The 22,195-nt window shown below is 43.2% G+C and overlaps 1 protein-coding gene across 1 annotated transcript in view; it reads left to right on the top strand.

Annotated features, from left to right (window-relative positions):
- Positions 1-22,195, top strand: part of SH3BP5 (SH3 domain binding protein 5) — an 86,203-nt gene that overhangs the window by 33,845 nt on the left and 30,163 nt on the right. The window contains exon 3 of the mRNA XM_001369502.4: positions 464-592. Coding sequence (XP_001369539.1) covers positions 464-592 — 129 coding nt within the window. The remainder of the gene's footprint in view (positions 1-463; positions 593-22,195) is intronic.

Genomic DNA, 22,195 nt, shown 5'->3' with positions numbered 1-22,195 from the left:
ACATGGGAGATGAGTGAGACTCAACATCCCCCAAAATACCAGCCCTCTTGCTCCTAGGGAGGGTCATAGGAAAGGTCTCTTGCATACCTGGAGTCCATCTAGCACAATCCATATCTGAAGAAGCTTCTCCTCTGCAGTATAGCTGACGAGGAGACATCCTGCCTTCTTTTTCAGACCTTGGGGATGGGGAGGATAGGATGCCCCTTTGGAGACCCCCTAAACTGTAGGGAGGTTTTCGCTGACCTCGAGCCCAGAGCTGCCTCCCTCGTCATCCCTTCTCCACTCCTGGGGCCAAGCAGCATAGGATGATTTTCTCTTCTTTGCGGCAGTTTTTTCTTCAGTTTTTCTCATGTACATCCAAATGTTCCTATATTGGCTTTCCCTAAAGCAGGACCCACTTACTCTCCTTTTCCCTCTCAAATTGAAAAGGCATTTGACGAATCTCCTGTCTCTTTGGCCACAGGATGCCCGCCAGAAGTTCCGCTCTGTCCTGGTAGAAGCCACGGTCAAATTAGATGAACTGGTCAAGAAAATCGGCAAGGCGGTGGAAGACTCGAAACCTTACTGGGAGGCCCGGCGGGTAGCCAGACAGGTAAGCAATCCTTCTGCTTTCTGCTGCCTGGAGAACCACCATTTGTGCTTGGACCTTTATCATGATTGTTTTTTAATCAAAGGCACCGCTGTTTCTATTCCTTTAAAGGGAAGGTTGTCACAGGCAGGGTTCCTATGATTTTTGCTAGGATCTGTGATGTCCTTGGTATAGGGCACTCCCTATGCTGAATTGTGACTTACAGTCTTTGCTTTCTGGAGCCTTAAATTAAAAAGACTTGCCCAGGAACCTTAAGATTATCATGTTAAAGCTAGAGGGGATTTTATTGGCTTTGGAGTCCAATCCCCTCATTTTACAAATGGAGAAACTGAGGCCCCAAGAGGTAGAATGACTTCTCAAAGGTTGATGAGGTCAGACTGGAGAGTCCTTTATTGACCATCAAGTCTAGCTCTTTAATTTTATAAATGAAGAAACTGAGGCCCATTGAAGTTAAACAACTTGCCCAGGATATGCATCCCATACGTGTCAGAGCCAGGGCTTGAGCATGAGTCTTCCAGATTTTGAACCAGCTCTTGAATATGTAAAAGTGATTTTCTACTTAGGATTTAAAAGCAAAACAAGAAATGAACCTAGAACTGATGTCGCTCTTCCCTTTAAGGAACATGAATCCTTGACATGTATGATATAAGAAAGAGCCAGAACCTTCTGGGCAATATGTTGGCAGTCCTGCCATCCCACTCTCGCCTTCCTTCCCTGCTCCTTCTCCCTGGCTCTCATCACTCCTCCATCACTGTGTGTGTCCCTTGAGGCTATTAATAGGGCTGGAGGCATTGGCATTTGCATGACCCCAGAGTGGGTACATTTTTGTCATTTGAGTTGATGACCAGATACACTTCCTTTGCAGCTGGGTCCGCTCACGCAGGCAGATGTGAATGCACCACAGGCCACAAGGCTTGTTTTTTCCCCTTTCTTTTTCTTTTTTCTAAAAATTGCCTGCCAGACCGAAAGAGGAGGGTTTATTCTTTCAAAACAATCTTGTCCCCTTAATTGGGTCTGGAGTAATTAGTCATTTGACTCCCTGGACATCCAAGGGCATGTTCTCCTACCACCAAGGAGCTCTGGGCCCAAGGTAGTGGAAAAAACCAGAGAGAATGAGCAGTGGGAGCTGGGAGGTGTGAGTCTGAATCTGTCTATTAATCTCCATTTCTTGGGGGGGAAAATCACACCTTAAGAAATTGATGGGGTCAGAAAGAAAATGTGATTGCCCCTTCAGTTTCTGCTTTATTTGCCACGTATCTGTTCAGACAAACCTTCCTGTGAGAACAACGACGACTCTTAAGCAATAATCATTGATCTACAATTGGAAGGAAACTGAGAGGGGCCTTCTAGATTGGGCCTCCAGCTTTAGAGACGAAGAAACAGGCCCCAGGAGATTCAGTAACTTACTCCAGGTCCTAAAGCTAGGGAGTGTCCTAGGATACGAGCCAGGACACGAACTCTAGGATCTCTGATTTCAGAACCTACCGTACCATGTTGCTTCCCCAAATAGCCTGGAAAAATGGGAAACCCAAGCTCCGTGAAGTGCTCCCTGCCCCTAAGAACTTCCAAGCTTTCTATCTAGGGAGTGAAGATGAAAAAAGGTGAAACAGGGGTCTTTAGTTGGGAATAAGACTAAATGGGGCATTGTGACTTCTTTTCTTCTCTCTGTCTTCCTTACAGCCCCTCAACCTTATATGTATATTTTGTATACATGTATATCCCCAGCCTTACCATGTATATTCATAATATTCCATTAAGACCCAAACCAATAGGCATTGAGAACTCTTGGAAATTTGCTCTCATGTCCAAGTTGTGTTGATGTGGAAACTCTAGGTTGCTAGGAGGTAAAGTAGATTTAGTACCAGACCTGGAATCAGGTAGACTCATCTTCCTGAGTTCAAATCTGGTCTCAGATACTTACTAGTTGGGTGACCCTGGACAAGTCATTTAACCCTATTTGTCTCAGATCCTCATCAGTAAAATGAGCTAGAGAAGGAAATGGCAAATCACTCCAGATTTTTTTTTTTGGTCAAAAACACCCCAAATGGGGTCATGAAGAGTTGGACAAGATTGAAAAGACTGAACGACAACAACAAATTACCCTATATTCCACTGTGTGACTTCTAGATGGCAGAATGGATTGAGTTCTAGGCTTGGAGACAAGAAGACTTGAGTTTAAATCCTGGTTCCTACTTGACCTCAATTTCCTCATCTATAAAATTAAAGGGTTGAACTCAACGGTAAATTAAGGCCCTTCCTGGGCACTTATTCATACTTATTAGCTGAGCAACTCTTAATCTTAGACTCAGTTTCCTCATTTACAAAATGAGGGGACCATATCCTATGGCTTTCAAAGGTCCTTTCCAACTCTAAATATGTGGTCCTTTGCTGCTCATGTCTGCCAAATCTGTTTTTCTTCAGCTCCCCTTCATTTGATTTCTACCCTATGAAAGCTTCTGTTGACTTTTGGCCAGAGGTCTTGGGGTGGCTTTAATGGAGTCCATTCAGTTTCTTAAATCCCTTGTTTTAATCGAAGGAAGGATGGGGTGGAGGGAAAAAGGTACCCCAAAGCCCAACTTTGCGTACAGCAATGGTTTGCTTCAGAGTCACTGACCCAAGGAAGCTCCATTACGTCTGCTTACCTCTTTGAAAGCCAATTAGTCACAGGAGCCTCTTAGGGCCTTCCCCACATATGGGTACTTTGACCATCTGTGTCCTCTAAGGGATGTTTTGAGGACAGAAAGGGGGAGGGAGCGAATGGAACCACTAAAATGTCCAAAGAGGATGTTTCGAGGACAGAAGGGGAAATGGACTGAGCCACTGAAATGTTTGAGAATTTAGGGAAAAGTTGAAGGAACTGGGATTGGTTAAGGTGGAGAAGAGAAAAACCAAGAGATGACTTAATGGTGATAATGAGCCATGACACAGATGAAGGACGTCACCAGAGAGCCACGTGGCCAGAAGGCTCATCATCTGAGAAGAGTGAGGCATGACTGGCAGATTGTCCGTAGGTCTTTTGGCATATCTACAGTGTTGGGAGATCTTGAGGAAGGGCTGGATGGACCCCCTCAGGAAGGAATTAGCTGGAAGATGTGGAAAAGAGGTGTCTAGGATGGGTCACCATGGATGGGAAGAGATCCCAGGGCCATGAAGCTTTGACACCCAGCTTGTTTTTGGCTCTCCACCCTCTGCCAACCCAAGAAAATAAAAGTCAGAAGACTCAGCTTAGACTTGAGGAAGAACTTCCCAGCCATAAGGGTTATTCCAATCCCAGAATGAGTTATTTCGGGAGGCTGAGCAATCCTATTTTTATAAAAGTCTTGCCCACCTGGGATGACTTGAGTAAGGACCTACCAACAGGCTTAATGAATCCCTTTGTTGACTCCAAGTTTTCTCTTACCAATCCCCCAACTAGTCTACAGCCATGCTAGTATAAAGCCAGCATACTGAGATGTCAGCCAAGTATGTATGGTGTAGAGAGCAGAGCTCTGAATTTGGAGTCAGAAGACCTGGGTTCAAATTCTGCCTGCCCTTTCTAATCATTGTGTCATTGGCCAAGTAAGTCATTCGCTCTCCTTGGGCCTCACTTTTCTCCTCTGAAGGAATTGGACTAGATGACCTCTAAAGTCCTGCCTTGTTCCAAATCTAGGCTAATGATGATTATGAAGCCGATGAAGATAAGTGCATAGACAGTGCAGAAGGTGTCACCCTTATTTCACCAGTGGGCAAACTGAAGTCCAAGGAGGATGAGTGTCTTTTTTTTCTTTTTTCTTTTTTCCTCAGTCACTCAATAAACATTTATTAAGCACTTATGGTGTACTAGGAATGTACTGGGGATACCAAAAACACAAGCAAGGCGGCTCATTTGAAGTCTGGATATGCTGATGAGCGGCTTGCCCAGGGTCATGAAGCTCGCCAAGGGTGGACGTGCTCTTCTGAGGTTCTTCCCACTAACTTGGAGCCAGTGGGAGATTCTTAGTCATTCAGAGCACTCACTCAGTGAAACCTGGTCCCCGTGGCAGAAGAAGGTTTTTATATACTGGAAGGAAATGCCATCTTTCAGTTGAGATTATCAAAATAAATACATGATTGTTTTTTGTCCTGTCCAAATTCAGACTCCTGAAATCTTTTTTTTTTTAAACTTTACCTTATTTCTTAGAATTAGTCATGTATATTGGTTCCAAGGCAGAAAAGCATCAAGGGCTAGACAATGGGGGTTAAGTGACTTGCCCAGGGTCACCCAGCTAGGAAGTGTCCAAGTCCAGATTTGAACCCAGGACCAACTCTCTATCCACTGAGCCACCTGGCTGCTCACTTGCTCCACAGCTCCCAGGTTAACAAGCCTGCTCTGTACTATAATACCTTCTTCTTCATTTTGGAGTCAACCACCCTCTTGTAGGACAACTCCAGTGTTTTGCCATCTTTGCTCATGTGTGAGGAGAAGAATGGTTTCCTGCTTTGGACTCTGTAGCAGGATAGGGCAGGGAATGTGCCGCCCAGATCCTGCGAGTGTCCATAAATCCACCTGTCTCAGAGACAGCCAGACTGGCTGACGCCTTCTCCCACTTTTGACGTTTCTCTCTCCCTGGACCTCCAGATTTCCTTTGACCAAGGCAGAGGCTGGAAAGGAGGAGTGGGTCCCTGCCAAGTGAGAGACAATGAACAGAGACACTTCGGTCCTCTCTCCTTCCTCCCTCCCTCCCTGTCGCCTCCCTCACAGCCCCACTATTCTCTGCTGGCAGCCATGATTTGATGATTACTAAATGTAATTGGAAAGCAAATGAGCCATCTGGCTTAATGAGATGGATTTCAGGGGGCCAAGGATGACTCACCTTTAACTGGCAGTGAGTGAGATGGAGGGAAATCCTGTCCTCATCTCCTCCTTTATTGCTTGGAGCCACTCTCTGAAAAGGAAAACAAATGATCGCCATGCCCTTCTGTCTCCTTGACAGGGCAGGAAGAGAATGAGTGATGTCCAGGGCGGAGATGGATCCAAATGACCTCCTAGACCTTGGTGCTGGGAGCCTCATTGTCTCTGTTTCCTGCTGAGGAAATAGAAGGCAGCCTGTGCCAGGGGAGGGGAGGGCATGAATGCTCCAATTGATCCTCAGAGGTCTCGGGGATGGGGTGGGGAGGATATTGGGGCGTGGGTAGGCTGACAGAGCAATGCATCTTCTTTCCCTGTCCTCCTGGCAGATTGGGCAGAGGCTTTACTCCATCAGGTCCTGGGATGGAGCCAAGTGGGTTGCTGGGTTCTTTCCATCCCATCCTTCTCCTTTGTAGCATTGCTTTTTCTACGGGCATCTTTTTCTTTCAAGAGACTGGGCATCTCAGAGGCAGATTCTACATCCCAGCCTTTTTTTTTTCTGCCAGTCTCCTCCAGTGTGTAGCACAGTGCCTGACACATAGTAGGTGCTTAATGTTTATTGACTGCTTCTATGATTTAGTGCTATTGAGAGAGGAGTGAGATGAAGTAGAAAGAGGGTTGAATTAAGAAACCAAAATACCTGGGTTCAGATCTTGACTTTCTCACTTCCTAGCACAATGGCTGTGGGCAAATTCTCTCACTAAGCCTCAGTTTCCTCTCATGTAAAATAGGAATAAAATGACATTTAGTTTCTTTTTTTTTTCTTTTTAGTTTCTTTTTTAATAGTGTGTGTAGAGAGAGATTGGGTCGATGCCCTTCCCATGGAACTGGGCATATAGCCGCAGTTTCTATTTGGAGGGACAGACATATCTCTAACTTCCCCTGCATTATAAATCCATCAGTAGGCACCCTGAATCCAAAGACAAAAAGCTGCCTGAGCCCTCAAGGACCTTCTGTTCTGTCAGGTGAGACCACATGTACAAGTAGGAACAAGCAAGGCATAGTCATTTGGGGAGGGGGTACTGGTCAGTGGATGGGGGCAGGGGAGAATTAGGAAAATCTGATTCCCAAGTCGAGATGCCTGTTCACGTCTGCTGCTCAACCTGCCATCACTAAGTATACATTTTCCCATATTTCTTTGTCTGTGAAGAAGTGGCACTTGAGATACTGCTATTATTATTATTATTGTTATTGTTGTTGTTGTTATTACTGTAGTAGCTGTTGTTCCCCAAACACACCCTTCACTTTCTGTCTTTTGCTCATGCTGTTCCTTTCATCTGGAATCCTCTTCCTCCATCTCTAGATCCCACCTTTTCCTTCGTTCGTTCGTTCGTTTGTTTGTTCGTTCATTCGATCCTCCCCCCTCCCTCCCCCCTCCCTCCCCCTCCCTCCCCCTTCCCTCCTCCCTCCCTCCCTTCTTTCTTTCTTTCTCTCTCTCTCTCTCTCTTTCTCTCTCTCTCTCTCTCTCTCTTTCTTTCTTTCTTTCTTTCTTTCTTTCTTTCTTTCTTTCTTTCTTTCTTTCTTTCTTTCTTTCTTTCTTTCTTTCTTTCTTTCTTTCTTTCTTTCTTTCTTTCTTTCTTTCTTTCTTTCTTTCTTTCTTTCTTTCTTTCTTTCTTTCTTTCTTTCTTTCTTTCTTTCTTCCTTCCTTCCTTCCTCTCCTTCCTCTCCTTCCTCTCCTTCCTTTCCTTCCTCTCCTTCCTCTCCTTCCTCTCCACCTTTCTTCCTTCCTTCCTTCCTTCCTTCCTTCCTTCCTTCCTTCCTTCCTTCCTTCCTTCCTTCCTTCCTTCCTTCCTTCCTTCCTTCCTTCCTTCCTTCCTTCCTTCCTTCCTTCCTTCCTTCCTTCCTTCCTTCCTTCCTTCCTTCCTTCCTTCCTTCCTTCTTTCCTTTCTTTCCTTTCTTTCCTTTCTTTCCTCTTTCTTTCTTTCCCCTTATCTTCTGTCTTGGAATCCATACTGTGTATGGATTCCAAGGCAGAAGAGTGGTAAGGGCTAGGCAGTAGGGATTAAGTGATTTGCCCAGGGTCACACAGCTGGGAAGTAGCTGAGAGGCCAAATTTGAATGCAGGTCTTCTTGATTCCTGTGCCACCTAGCTTCCCTGACATTATCTCCCCTTTGATCAAATGCAAGTTTTTTGAGAGCAGGGGCCATTTAATTTTTTTTTTTTGGTCTATATCCCTAGTGGCTGGCACAGAGTAGGTGTTTAATAAATGTTCATTGATTGATGAGATGTCTGCCTGACCCATCATCATTGTTATTAAAAAGGAGAAACAGGATGTGAGGTGTTTACTCCATGTCTCAAATGAAGCTATTCAGCTCTACTGTCCTGATTTAAAAGTACTATTGATTTTCAGTTAAAAGATAGCATTTGAAATGGATTTTTTCTTCTTCCCCCCTCCCAGTATAATTGATTAGATCATTTAATTTTTCAGTAAGGAAACACTGAGAATCAGGATTATGTAGCTTAGCTTTGTCTTTCCCTGGCAGACTTTTAATATAATAAGTATCTTTTATAATTAATGTATTATATATTTATATTATTATGTATTATAAAATTGTATATTTATATTAAATTTATAATAATATTTATACTTATTATAGTGTATATTATTACATATTAATATTACATATGTATATTTTATAAAATTTATAATAAATAAATAATGTCTGGTAAAAATATCCTGGAATGGAGCTGGCCCATCAGAGAATTTTGAAATGGTTGGAAGTTACTTTCAGCACCCAGAGCCTCTCCTTTCCTTGACTCTCACTCTTAGGGGTATCATGCCGCCAAGTACCTAGCTTGATGATGAGGAATGAGACATTGTCTAATCTAATGTGTAGAGAGCAAGGGTTCAGGGCCCCCTGACACTGGCTGGGCAACCCTGGACAAGTCATTTATTTCCTAGGGTCTCAAGGAACTCTAAAATGATGAGTTTTAGAGCAGGTGCTGATAGGGCAGCTCAGGTAATGATGCAATGGACAGAATGTCAGGAAGATCTGAATTCAGATTCTGCCTCACATACTTCCTAGCTGTCTGACCCTGAACAAGTCACTTAAACCTTTATACCTCAGTTTCCTTGTGTTCCTTCAATGTCAGGTTAGTTCACAATCAGGTTAGTTTACATTTATAGACTTGCTGTTTGGTGATGAGAAGTGAGGGTTGGCAGTCTTGAGTGATGAGCACACTGGCCTCCAAACCAAACCTGTGTTTGTTGTCTTTTTTACTTCTTCCTTTGTGCCTGGATTGGAACTCAGGTCTGTGGTGCATGAATGGTGAACTTTGGTGCCCAAAAGGTAAAGGAAAAGACTTCCTTCTGTTCCTATTGTTTCTTTTTCCTGGGATCAAGAGAAAATGGGACCATCCCCCTAAGAGATACTTTGTTGGAGGTGAGGAGAAATGTGCATCTTGCTAGAACGTGCCATTCATTCATTCAGCAAGTGTTGAGGATCTCTCTGTCTCTGTCTCTCTGTCTCTGTCTCTCTCTGTCTCTCTCTCTGTCTCTCTGTCCCTGTTTCTCTGTCTGTCTATCTGTCTGTCTATCTCTCTCTCTTTCCCTCCCTCTCTCCCTCCATCTTTCTCTGTCTCTGTCTCTGTCTCTGTCTCTCTCTCTGTCTCTCTGTCCCTGTTTCTCTGTCTATCGGTCTGTCTATCTCTCTCTCTTTCCCTCCCTCTCTCCCTCCATCTTTCTCTGTCTCTATGTCTGTCTACCACACACTGCGTGGGGTCTGAATGCATCAAGTCCCACTCTGGTAGGCCCTGTAGGAGACACAGAAATCAATAAGACATTGTCCCACCCCCCATATGAGATGTCATGTCCTCCAGGGCTTGCTGCCATTGGCTAGGACTCCTTCCAGAGCCTGGAGAAGTAGGTGCTGTGGAAATTGTCCAAGAAACCCAGTTTGCAGTCTCTAGGTGTGGTCTGGGGAGGGAAGGTGGCTGGGAAATCCTGCCTGGCAGGAAGAATTCCTGCAGACCTAGTAGTTATATCACTGGGTAAAAAGGTAGGGGGCAATTACATGGCTCAGTGGGTAGAGAGTCAGAATGAGAGATGGGAGGTCCTGGGTTCAAATCTGGCCTCAGATGCTTCCCCGCCGGGTGACCCTGAGCAAATCACCCAACCCCCCATTGCCTAGCCCTCACGGTTCTTCTGCCTTAGAACCAACATATGGTATCGATTATAAGATGGAAGGTAAAGGGTTAAATAAATAAAAAAGACATGTGCCATTTAGGGATCTTTTTGGGAATAGTTTCAAATTGTTTTCCCGAATGGCTGGACCAAATTCGCAGCATCTCCAACAGTGCGTTCTGATAAAGGTTTTCCCGGAGCCCCTCCGGTATTTGTCATTCTCTCCCCCCCCCCCCCCCCCCATTGCCAGTCTGATGAGTGAGAGCTGGCATCTCAGATTTATTTTAATTCAAATCTCTCTCATTATTGGGGATTCCGAGCCTTTTTTCCATTAGGCTGTTGCTAGTCTGGTTTTCTTTCTTAGAAAACTGCTTGTTGGGACCCTTTGACCTTGTTTATAGCCTTTTATCAGCTGAAGGGTTGGCTCTATTCTCATGGGTTTGAATCAGTTCCTTACATAGCTCAGTCATGAGGCCTTTATCAGAGAAACACTGAGAAGACTCCCCCCCCCCCCAGCTGCTTCTCTTGGTTTTAGATGCCTTCATTTTGCTCCCCCCAAGGCCTTCCCAGCCCGTTGGGGGCCTCTGTGGCTCCATGGTAGCAACTGTCTCCTTCACTCCTCACCCTGGGTAGGGCCAGAGTGCGATGGACTCTGGTGGACCAGAGGGGCCTCCTTGGCTGGCTTTTTGGGTGTACTTTTGCCCTCTGTAGGCACCCTTCCTTGGCCAGAGCCCATCGGAGTCAGCAGTCTCTCTGCTGACCTCTGTGTCCTGGATTGCAACAGAACCCCAGGCTTCTGAGCGTGCAGTACCGACTGGGGATGTAGTCTGTTCTGCAAGTTTCTTTTTTTATTGAGAACTCATTTCCATGAAGGCCTCTTGACATTTTGATTTCAGTGCGTGCATGCGTGTGTGTGTGTGAGAGAGAGACAGAGGAGGGGGGAGGGAGGGAGAAGAAGAGGGAGAGAGAGACTGAAAGAGAAAGAAAGAGAGAGACTGAGAGAGAGACAGAGAGAGAGAAAGAGAGAGAAGGAGAGAGAGACAGACAGAGAGAGGGAGGGAGAGACTGAGAGACAGAGAGAGAGAGACTGAGAGAGAGACAGAGAGAGAGAGGGAGAGAGAGACAAACAGAGAGAGAGAGGGAGAGAGAGAGACAGAGAGAAGGAGAGAGAGAGAGAAGGAGAGAGAGAGAAAGAGAGAGAGAGAGACAGAGAGAGAGAGAGACAGAGAGAGAGAGACAGAGAGAGAGAGAGGGAGAGAGAGACAAACAGAGAGAGAGAGGGAGAGAGACAGAGAGAAGGAGAGAGAGAGAAAGAGAGAGAGAGACAGAGAGAGAGAGGGAGAGAGAGACAAACAGAGAGAGAGGGAGAGAGAGAGACAGAGAGAAGGAGAGAGAGAGAAGGAGAGAGAGAGAAAGAGAGAGAGAGAGACAGAGAGAGAGAGGGAGAGAGAGACAAACAGAGAGAGAGAGGGAGAGAGAGAGACAGAGAGAAGGAGAGAGAGAGAGAAGGAGAGAGAGAGAGAAGGAGAGAGAGAGAAGGAGAGAGAGAGAAAGAGAGAGAGAGAGACAGAGAGAGAGAGAGAGACAGAGAGAGAGAGACGGAGAGAGAGAGACGGAGAGAGAGACAAACAGAGAGAGAGAGAGACAGACAGAGAGAAGGAGAGAGAGAGAGACAGAGAGAGGGAGGGAGGGAGAGGGAGGGAGGGAGGAACAGATAGACAGAGAGATGGAGACAGAGTCAGAAACAGATAGAGACCAAGACAGAGAGAGAGTGGAAGAGAGACACAGACTGAGACAGACAGAGAGAGAGACAGAGAGAAAGGAAAGAGGGAGAGATAGAGAGAAACAGGAGAGAAGGAGAGACAGAGAGAGACAGAGAGAGAAGGAGAGGGAGAGCTCATGAAAGATGGTATTATAAATGAGTCAGTCAGGTTACTCTAGGTCGGTCACTCTGGCAGTGACAAGAGACAGCTTGAGGGAGGAATACTTGGCTGTCCAATAAAGTAGGCCTCCATATGACTGGGATCAGAAGGAATCATATGTCTCAGAAGGCTGGGCTTGGGAAAACGAAGGAGGGGACTGGGAACCATAGTAAGTGATAGGAGAGGGAAGGAAACTATTTCTGCCTGGTGCCTGGAAGAGCTCCTCTTTCCAAGAGAAATCGAAGAAATGAACAGATCTCGGTTGAATGGTCACTAAAAATAATAGCTGACATTTGGATGGCCTTTTCAGACTTGTGAAGTGCTTGAGTTGGGTGGTTTCCTGAGGCTTCACATTACAAATTTTATCTCCTGTGATTCTCAGAAGAACAGGCAGGTGTGCCAATGGTGTGATCATCTTCATTTTGTATATGAGGAAACTGAGGCTTGGTACTGGAGTGACTTGCCGATAATCACACGTCTCTTAAGTGTCAGGGATGAGATTTGAACTCATCTTCCAGATTTTAAGTCCAGTTTTCACTATGACATAACTACAGTCTCTCCTATGTTTGGGGCAATGTGGAAAGTATGAAAGAATGAATAAAGAAGCATTTATTAAGTTTTTGCAATGTGTTAGGCATTGAAGCAAGTGCTGGTCAGACATACAGATATACATATATGTGTGTGTGCATGTAGAGAGGGGTGGAGAAGAAGAGAGAGGGAGAAAGAGAGAGAGGAGGTAAGTTAGGTCATTTAGGGGATTGAGAGTTAGTTTTAGACACAGGAGGTACTGGGTTCAAATGTGACCTCAGACACTTCCTAGCTGTGTGACCCTAGATAAGTCACTTAATCACAGTTGCCCAGTCCTTACTGCTCTTCTGTCTTGGAACCAATACCCAGTATTGATTCCAAGATAGAAGGTAAGGGATTAAAAAAGAGAAACAGAGAAATGGAGACCGACAGAGAGAGAGAGAGAGAGAGACAGACAGACAGACAGAGAGACAGAGACAGAGAGACAGAGAGAGACAGAGACAGAGACTCTGTACTCAAAGAGCTTATATTTTCATTTTAATAGGAGAAGACACATACATAGGGGAGTGGTTGCCAGGGAATGGAATTTTGATCTGAGGAGTCCTAGAGACAAGAAGTTGATTCACAGGCTAGTCAATTGGTATATCTTTCTAGGAAACAATGGCAGTATTAATTTTGGTATTATAACCAGAGAAAGATGTAAAAGGCAGGGTGGCCAAGGAGGCACGGCATGCAGATAGCAAGATCATTTAAGATGGTTAAGTCTTAGCCCTGATCTACATGAACTTATGATATGATGATAAAGATGAGGGAAATGCAAATGAAAATTTAAATGTAATAAATTATTGAATAACAGAAAACTGTACATATTATAAGATGTCATAAAGCCATAAGCAATAATAATTAAATTTATCCTATAGTTTTATATTTCTAGTTTAATAGGAAATCTCATTCAGGGGTTGTCTCTCCCCATCAAGTATTGCAGATTACATAACACGTACGAGCTCTGGGATCATCCTCCCAGCCCTAACTTTCCTGGTTCGGTAGATCTCCAGAGCAAGGCTGCTGTTCTATCCCTCCTCAGAATTCTGAGATTCCTCTTAGAGGCCGTGATACCTTAGTTCTCTCAGCTCAAGCCCCCATCCAGGAAGTTATTCACAATATAAGTGGACTCATTATGTCTTTAGTGTCATATAGTTAGTTATATAGCTAGTTAATATATCCTCAATAATTATTTGACATCAATTACCTTTTGCAAAAGGGATATTTACTGAGAAGATATAGCAGGAACAGGCACATGGACACATTCCTCTGAGCCATCTTCATTCTTGGCAAGAGTGAGTTCAAACCTAAATTGGGTCATTTCTTTCTCAATGTTTATTTAATTTAGAGATGGCAAGAAGATGCATGTTGTCATGCTCTGCCTGATTGGCTTGAGGAGGATGCTGATGCTCCTCTTCTCCTCACTCTGAAGCTTAGAGGAATTCTTTCCTCATGTACCACCAAAAAAGAGAAGAATCAGGGGCAGCTGAGTGGCTCAGGGTATTGAGAGCCAGACCCTAGAGACAGGAGGTCCTAGGTTCAAATCTGGCCTCAGACACTCCCTAGCTGTGTGACCCTGGGCATGTCACTTAACCCCCATTGCCTAGTCCTTACTACTCTTCTGCCTTGGAACCAATATGCAATATTGATTCCAAGATGTCAGGTAAGGGTTTAAAAAAAAAGAAAGAGAAGAATCAAGTTCTTCTCTTGTAGACTTTTGAATGTACTTCCAGCAGCTAATTCAAATGCTTTTCTTCATTGTAAGGTTGGTAAGCAGGGAACAGAGAATACCTGAATATCTTCTGAAATGATGACAGGACCACTCCATTACCTGGTTTACCCAACATTTGTTGACAGCAGATAGAGATTCTTGAAATCCAAGAATAGGTTTTGTGGAAGAAGAGAAACATGGTGGAAAACATTTAGGTGAAGGTCAACGGAGGCTGAATGAGAAGTTATTTTGTCATGGGAGTATATTATAGACCCCTCTCTAGTCAGAAAGGGGAAATAGGATAGAAATTTGGGAATTAGATTAGAGTCTGGCAGAGAGGTCTCATACAGTGGGAGATTGCCTATATAGCCATATGTTTTTTAAAAAAATTAATTTCTTATTAAATTCATATTTATTAATTATAAATTGTCTTTTTGCCAAAAGCAAGGCAAAATCTTAATTTCTGAACTTGCCTAAATGATAATTTTGTCTTTAAAAAGGTAGAGGAACCAAAAGGTGGAGGAGTGAGTGCTGGGGTAGGATTCTTTTCTGGATTCCAGATTCTATTTCCCCAACAAAGAGGAACTGGCTGCTGGGAATGGAAATGATGGCTTGCTTGAGAGGAAGTGACCACTTCCCCTATGGTTTGGGATGGAGAAGAGAAAAAATGGGCATAAGGTAATATAGTCAGAGGACAGATTGGCTCTCCTGGCCTAAAATTCTTCAGGGGAAGGTGATTCAGGAAGAAGGAGAAGCTCTCAGAAGTGGAATTCTGAAGTCATGAAGAATTCCAGTGAGAAGGGAGAAAGGGGTGTTGCTTGAAGAGACTAATGTGGGCAGCTAAGGCACCCAGGGGGGTGTAGATTCCTGGATTTGGCAATTGAGGAGACCTAAGTTCAATTCATGCTTCATACAGTTAATAGCTATATCACCCTGTCCAAAGTCACTCTCAGACTCATTTTGCCTTTCTGTAAAATGGGATAAGAATAATAGTTATCTTTCACAAGGTTATTGCAAGGATCGAATGAGATAAGCCATGTAAAATGTTTTGTAAACCTGAAAGTGCTTTAAAAATGCTTGGTATCATTAGTGCTTAGCACAATGCCTGGCACATAGTAGGGACTTAATGTTTATTTATTTATTGATGATATATTAATTGATTATCATTATTATGAACCAGCTAATGAAAAATTTAAAAAGACATAGAGAAGGCGAGGGAAGTGAGAGCAGATTACAGAGGATCAGTCAGCCAGTCAGCAAGCCTATATTAAGTGTCTACTATGTGCCAGAGACTGGGCATACAAATACAAAGAATGAAACAATCCCTATTCTCCCTCCTAATAGGAGATAAGGCCCCCCTCCCCCCAGTCAAGCATTGTAAAAATAGCCATGAGATAGCTAAAGCTCAGGATGAACTGAAGTTAGTAAGGAAAACTAAGGATAAACCTGGAGGTTTTTGTTTATTGTTGCTCTCTTGGGGGAGAGAGAAGGATCAAAAACTGGGATGAATAAGGGGGCAGCTGGGTGGCTCAGTGGATTGAGAGCCAGGCTTAGAGATGGGAAGTCCTGGGTTCAAATCTGGCCTTCCATCCTAGCTGAGTGGCCATGGATAAGTAACTTAACCCCTACTGCCTAGCCCATACCACTCTTCTGCCTTAGAACCAATACACAGTATTGATTCCAAGACAGAAGGTAAGGTTTTGCAAAAACAAAACAAAACAAAAAACTGAGATGAACAAGATAAGGGTCTTGATGCCCGAGAGAAGGCATGGGCATTTTGCTTCTGTTTTCCGTGTCGATGGAGGACAATAACACTGTGTCTGGAAATGATAGAACAAAAATGACTAAGAGGGAGTGGACATCCAGGGCAAGTTAGGAGAGAAGTAAGAGCACACCTAGTTGACCTTGCTGAGGCAAGTCAGCCGACTTAGGTGAACAACCCTGATGCTTGTGATTCCTAAGCCATAGTGGGGCTATGCAACAGACCTTGGAGGTAGTGAGGGAGCAGGAGAAAGATAAATGTTGCTCCAATTTTCAAAAGAAAGAATAGGATAGAACCTGAAAAATATAAGTAGGCCAGTCAACTAACCTTTGATCAACAAGAAAATTCAAAAATGTATCTTTTTACCCCGTTTTCATTATATGTGTATCTATAAAATGTTTTATTGGGGACAGTTAGATGGCTCAGTGGATGAACAGCCAAACCTGGAGAAAGGAGGTCCTGGGTTCAAATTGTACCTCAGATACTTCAGAATTGTGTGATCCCAGGCAAGTCATTTAACCCCTATTGCCTACTCTTTATTGCTCTTCTGCCTTGAAACCAATAGTTTTGATTCTAAGACAGAAGGTAAGGGTTTTAACAAATGTTTTTGCAGTCATTTGCTCTTCTCTCCTCTTCATTTCCAAATATATTCCCTCAGTCCCCTACTCCCAGAGCCTTTCCTTAGAGCAAAGAATGAAAAAAGAGGAGGAGGTCCAATTTAATGCAACAAGCATTTGTTAAGCACCTGTTCATTGTCAGACACTAAGGGCTGAGGAAACAGAAAGAAGCTAGGAGAGTCCTTGCCCTTGTAAGGGTTAAATGAAGAGTTGTGACAAAATAAGAGAGCAGCTCTTAATAATTTAAATTTTAATGAGAATATAGTAGAGTTGTAAATTAATATTAATCCTTTAAGCCAGAGAAAAGAAAACTTCTAGCAGCTTTTAACAATTAACAATTTAATTAAAATAGAGATAGTAAAAGAATTTAGTAAAATGAATATAGTAAAGGGGAGAAATACAGGAAAAAGGTAGAGAAAGGAAATGTTCTAATGTCTATACTAGTTATCCTATTACTACCTATAATTACTACCTAAGACTGCCTATATTTACCTACAACTGCCTATAACTACTGAAAATAACAACCACCCCACAAAGTTCCAAACCAATCTAGCCCAATCTAAGCCAACACAATCAGTATTTAATTCAACTCCAATTAGGCCTGTCAATGAAGACCAACCACCTTCCAAAAAGTTCAAGAAAGAAAAAAAAAACCCAACAGCCCAAACCAAAAGCCAAAAGCCAAAAAGCCCTCTAAAGGCTGAAGCCAAAAGCTCTCTCAGTAAGCTCAGGCCCACCTTTATATTCCAGCAACTAAACTACAACCACTAACCCAACACACTCCTAGCAGCCAACTTCCCCTCAACTGCCAGCGCTAACTGTCAACAACTCACCCCTTGACCAACTGAAGCTGGCCCCCTTTTATACCCTTCTCCTACCTTACTTCCTGTCTTTATTGTTCCTCCTTCCTGTCTCTATGGTTTCTTCTTCCTGTCACTGTGGACTGGTTAATCCCTGTACATCTCTATGGTAAGAGAACCTCCAGGTCCCCCATTAAATTAAAAAAGGAATAAAGAATTCCTTTTTACAATCCCTCAAGGAGTTTTTGGGGAACTGACCAACACATCAGTGGAAAGAAAGAAGGTGCAAATTTTCCTCTTTCTTCTTCAAGGCTGAGCTTGGTCATGATAATTACATGGCATTCTACAACTTTTTATTAAGCAGATGGATTTGTTAAAGTCCAGCCCTAATGCTTAATAAGTTCCTGTTGATTGATCTGGAAAAGAAAGCAGTCATTACAAAGAGCTGGTAAGGCTTCATCAGAAACAGGTTGGGACAGACTGACTTTATTTCCTTTTTTTTGACAGAATTACTCACAGGTCAGAGGAATCAATGCTGTAGAGATATTTTAACCTAGATTGCAGTGTAGCATTTGATAAAGTCTCTAAGGCTATTCTTTTCAGAAAAAGTGGAGTGGTGAGTTTTCCTTGACTCAATTTCTTCCCCAAAGGCTTGAGGAGTACTTAGTAAGGGTCAGTTTTTTCTTTCTTCTTCTTCTTCCTTTTTTAAAAAATTTACCTTCCATCTTAGAATCAATACTGTAGATTGTTTCCAAGGCAGAAGAGCAATAAGGGCTAGGCAATGGGGGTTAAATGACTTGCCCAGGATCACACAACGAGGAAGGCCAGATTTGAACCCAGGACATCCTATCTCTATCTCTCAATCCACTGAACCACCTAGCTGCCCCTGGATCAACTCTTTATTATCTAGGTATGGGTTGGATTAGGCTCTTCCTGCCTACTCTGAAATGTTGTGATGCCCAGGTACCAAGAGTATGTCAGTTATTGGGCTTCACTCTCCCATTTTATCAGTTGTCAAGGATTCCATATTGTCATGTTGACATTGAGAATTTCCCCTTGGGGGAAACTCCCTGATCTGGGAGTAAAGGTGATAGTGGAAGGGCAGAGGACAAAAATCACAAAATGATTTAAAAATAGCCAGTTGTCATTTGGGGCCAGAGGTTCTTTATTTAGTTTCTGTAGGTTGGTTCTTTTTCCTTGGAATTCCAGACAGAAATCTTAAAGACAATTAGAGACAGGGAGGAATTTCGCATCATGTTACTCATGGAGACAGTTCTAGGTTCCTCTGTTGCTATCCTTCCATGGTGTCATCCCGTATTTAAAAAAAAAAAAGAAGGGACAGAAGGTTTCAGGGGCTGGATCTTATGAATTTTATTGTAGTGTTGGAGTAACTGGAATTGAAGTAAAGTTCATAGAGTCAGGGCATGATGGAACCTTAGAGCTGATCTAACCTAATTTTACAGAGAGGAATAAGAAACTAGATAGCAAGATATATGTGCCCAGGATTACACGGGGGAAGTAAAATCTTGGTCCTTAGACACCAGATCTGGGGAGCTGCATCTCCTGTCCCATCCTGTAAGGAATGTGTCTGTATGTTCCTGTCACTGTCCTACTTTCAGCTTGTCCCTTCTTTCTTCCCCTCACCATCTCTACATGTAGTTCAACTGAGTCAGATGACTTGACCCCATTAAGGTCAACTAGATGGGTCTATACTATTTCCCAAGTTTTCCCTCTCTCACCCCTCCCTTTAATCCTCTGTCTTTATGCTTCTCCCTGAGTTCCCATGTCTCTATCTCTCTTTATTTTTTTACCCAAAGAAAACCAAGCAGATGTGTGAATAAGATGGCCAGTGGGCAGCCAACCCTATACAACAAAGTGTTCGTGGCACTTCCTAGTGACCCCCCCCCCCAATTCCAGGTTGGGGAGATAAAGACCTACAAAATGTCCTTCTTTGTTGTGTTTTCTCATTATCCTATTTCTGAGGTGGAAGGACAGTCAATGGCTTAAACCAATTTACTTTATCTTGTTAAAAAGCAATTCCTAAATGACAATGAGTGAGGCCCATTTTGAGTGGTCCTATTGGAAGGATGATAAATCTCAAGCCAGGGAAAGTCTGACTTGATACGTGTGTTGGAGAATAGCACATGGCTTCTTTCTGCTGGGTTCCTTGTTGCTCTCTTGATGGTGGAGGAGTTCACTAGGGTTTGGCATGCTCGACTTGATGCATTCATTTTCCAAATGACATTGGGCGCCCTTGTAGAACACTCTTTTAATTTCTTAACAGCCGAAATTGAATTTGAAGGCATTGCGTATGTGTGTGTAGCTCTCCCTCAGGAAATAGTTGGGTAGTTTTGTGAATCGATCAATTTACAGAACGCTGACTAGCCATTCATCAGTAGTGGAAGGTAGATGTTGGAGAGCCAAGAATTAATTTTCTCAGTTTCTTGAGGCTTGGGCCAATCTTAATTAAGGCATGGTGTCCAGCTTGGGGCTTTGTGATTTAAAAGAAATGGGGAGAAAGCTACAAGTAGGGCAAGAAACCCAAATTCCTGCTTTGTACAAATGGGTGAACAATAATGTGAATGAGAATTGTGGGACTAAATAATAATATTAACAATAGTGCTTTGGGTTTTCCAAAGTCCTTCACATTTATTCTGACTTTTGATCTTCATAACAAACCTGTCAAGTAGGTGCTGTCATTATCCCTGTTTACAGGTGAGGAAATAGAGACAGAAAGCTTAGAGGTTAGGTGACTTGCCCAGGGTCACATAGGGTCTGAGTCAGGATTTTAACTCTGGTTCTGTTGATTCCAATCTATTAGGTGTCTAGGGACTAGTGTCAGAAAAATATTCCATAAAAATGGAAGGGGGGAGGCAGTGAGGTGGCTCAGTTGATTGAGAGTCAGACCTAGAAATGGTTCAAATCTGGCCTCAGATACTTTCTAGCTGTGTGACCCTGGGCAAGTCACTTAATCCCCATTGCCTAGCCTTTACAGCTCTTCTGCCTTGGAACCAATACTTAATATTAAAATCCTTTTTTTAAATTTTATTTTCCATTTGAATAAGTTTATTTAGATAATTTAGAACATTATTCCTTGGTTACAATAATCACATTATTTCCCTCCTCCCCTCCACCCACTCAATATCAAAATTCTAAGACAGAAGGCAAGGGGTTAAAAAATAACGGAAGAAGGCAGGTATTTGTTTACAAGAACTTGATGATGAATTGAGGTGAAAATTCTAGAACAAGTTGTTAAAGGAATGGTTTGTAAATATTTAGAAAGGAGAGCTTGGTAGAATGTGTTAAGGGGAGTTATGTGAAATAAGGCGGGAAGGGCAGGATGAAACCAGTTTGTCCTGTTCCTTTGAGGCCAGGTTGAAGGCATTGTGTTTTATAACCTGGAAACAAGAGGTGCCACTGTGACTCTGGGCCATTTCCTGACTCTGTGCCTTGGTTTACCCCTCTGTAAAATGAGAGGGTTGGAAAGGTCCTTTTCAGTTAGAAAGTCCCCCAATACTGTTATGCCTTCAGAGCTTTTGGATCCCCAAATGTGGTATTCTCCAGCACAAAGAATCAGTGGTTGATATTAAGGCAAAAGGTGACCATCAGTTTTGGGGGGCAATATTGATGAAAAATCTGAATGACTGAGATTCAGGAGAAACACTCACATTGAATGCAGTGAAGGTGGAGAGATGCAGGCCTTCATTCATCACACTCTGCGAGCTTACTTATGCATCTGGGAGTCAGGGTGGCCTGTTGGTTGGATAGAAAACCAGCCTTGGGAGTGTAGGACCAGGACAAATCATTTCTCAGGGTTCTAGGCAGTTCTCTAAGGCAGAGAAGGCAATCTGCATCAGCAGAGGGAGTTTCCTCATCCAGGAATTCTCTATACCCCTGATGTCGTCATAGAGTTTATCCTTATTTATATCCGGGTTGCCTCCCCTCTTCTTCTATAATCTCCTCGAGGGCAAGGACTATCCCAATTTTGGGTTGTTTCTTCACCACCCAACACAATGGCCCAACACATAGTTGGTGCTTAATAAATGTTTGTTGATTGAGGCCAGAAAGAGTCTTCTGAGGGAAGACAGAGAGGCCTTGATGGGACTAAGAATGAGATGTCAAGGCAGGTTCCCTCATAGAGCAAAGAGCAAGATCTTTGGGACAACCAAGGAAGAGGGTGAGCTTGTAGGGACAGCAATAGGCAAGGGGCGATGAGAGGCATCCATGCGGAGATTTTGTGGAGAGAAAGGGAGCAGATTTCACAAAATCTGGACTGGATCCTTGGATGAAAAAAACCAGATCCTACTGAAACAGTTTAAAAAACGTATTTATTGTGAATGCCCTTGTGTCTAGTGGATCTAGAAAAATCTAGCAAATTCTTCCATCTTTTCCAAATCCAAGTAAGGTGATTGCTGTCTCTTCCAGGGATGTGCTAGTGCCAGCTCCCAACAGCCAAGAGAGCTGATTGTTGAATATTCAGTGTAAGTATTTATGCCTCAGAAATTGGCAAGTGCTACAAATCAGAGCTCGATTTATTGTTTTCTTAACTCTCTAGACTTGAGAAAGCAGCGAAGAAAATATCGATTAATGCAGAATAAGCTTAAAAGTGGGTTAAAAAAATCTGGCAAAGACAGTTCCTCCACACCCCCGTGTCTAGCATGGAATGAAAGGTGCCTATAGGTGACTCAGTACATTTCTACTATTAAGTTACTATTTTTTTCATTAAAAAAATATTTCTAGTCTGAATGGGTCATAGATTCCAAGTTAGAAGGGATCAAAGAGATCATGTGTTCCCAAGAAAGAGGAGACTGAGTTTCAGCAAAGGGGGTATGACTTGCCTAAGGCCATCCAGTTGGACCTCGAACTTGGGTCTTCTCATGACAAATCCAGTGTTTTACCTACTATGCTGCTCTTATATGTCATGTAATATTAAATTCGCTTCTCTTTGGAAAATAACTTCTTGTTTGTTTTTTGGGGGACCATTAGTGCCATTTTTTTCTTTATTTGGGTGAAATCTTTAGCGATTGTGATTCACTGAAGCATCATTCTGCTATATAGTGCAGTGGAAAGAGGGATGGATTTAGAGTCTTCCCATTGCTACTTCCTACCGATGCAACCTTGGGCACGTTTCTCCCCCTGTGAGCCTCCTTTTCCTCCTCTAGAAAAGGAGAGGGTTGGACTAGATGACCTCGAAGGTCCCTTTCAGCTCTAAATCTAGGGTCTCGGGATTCTT

This window comes from Monodelphis domestica, chromosome 5, assembly GCF_027887165.1.
Source record: "Monodelphis domestica isolate mMonDom1 chromosome 5, mMonDom1.pri, whole genome shotgun sequence".
Taxonomy (NCBI): domain Eukaryota; kingdom Metazoa; phylum Chordata; class Mammalia; order Didelphimorphia; family Didelphidae; genus Monodelphis; species Monodelphis domestica.
The sequence above is the reverse complement of the archived record's forward strand: the minus strand, read 5'-3'. Positions and strand labels throughout refer to the sequence as shown.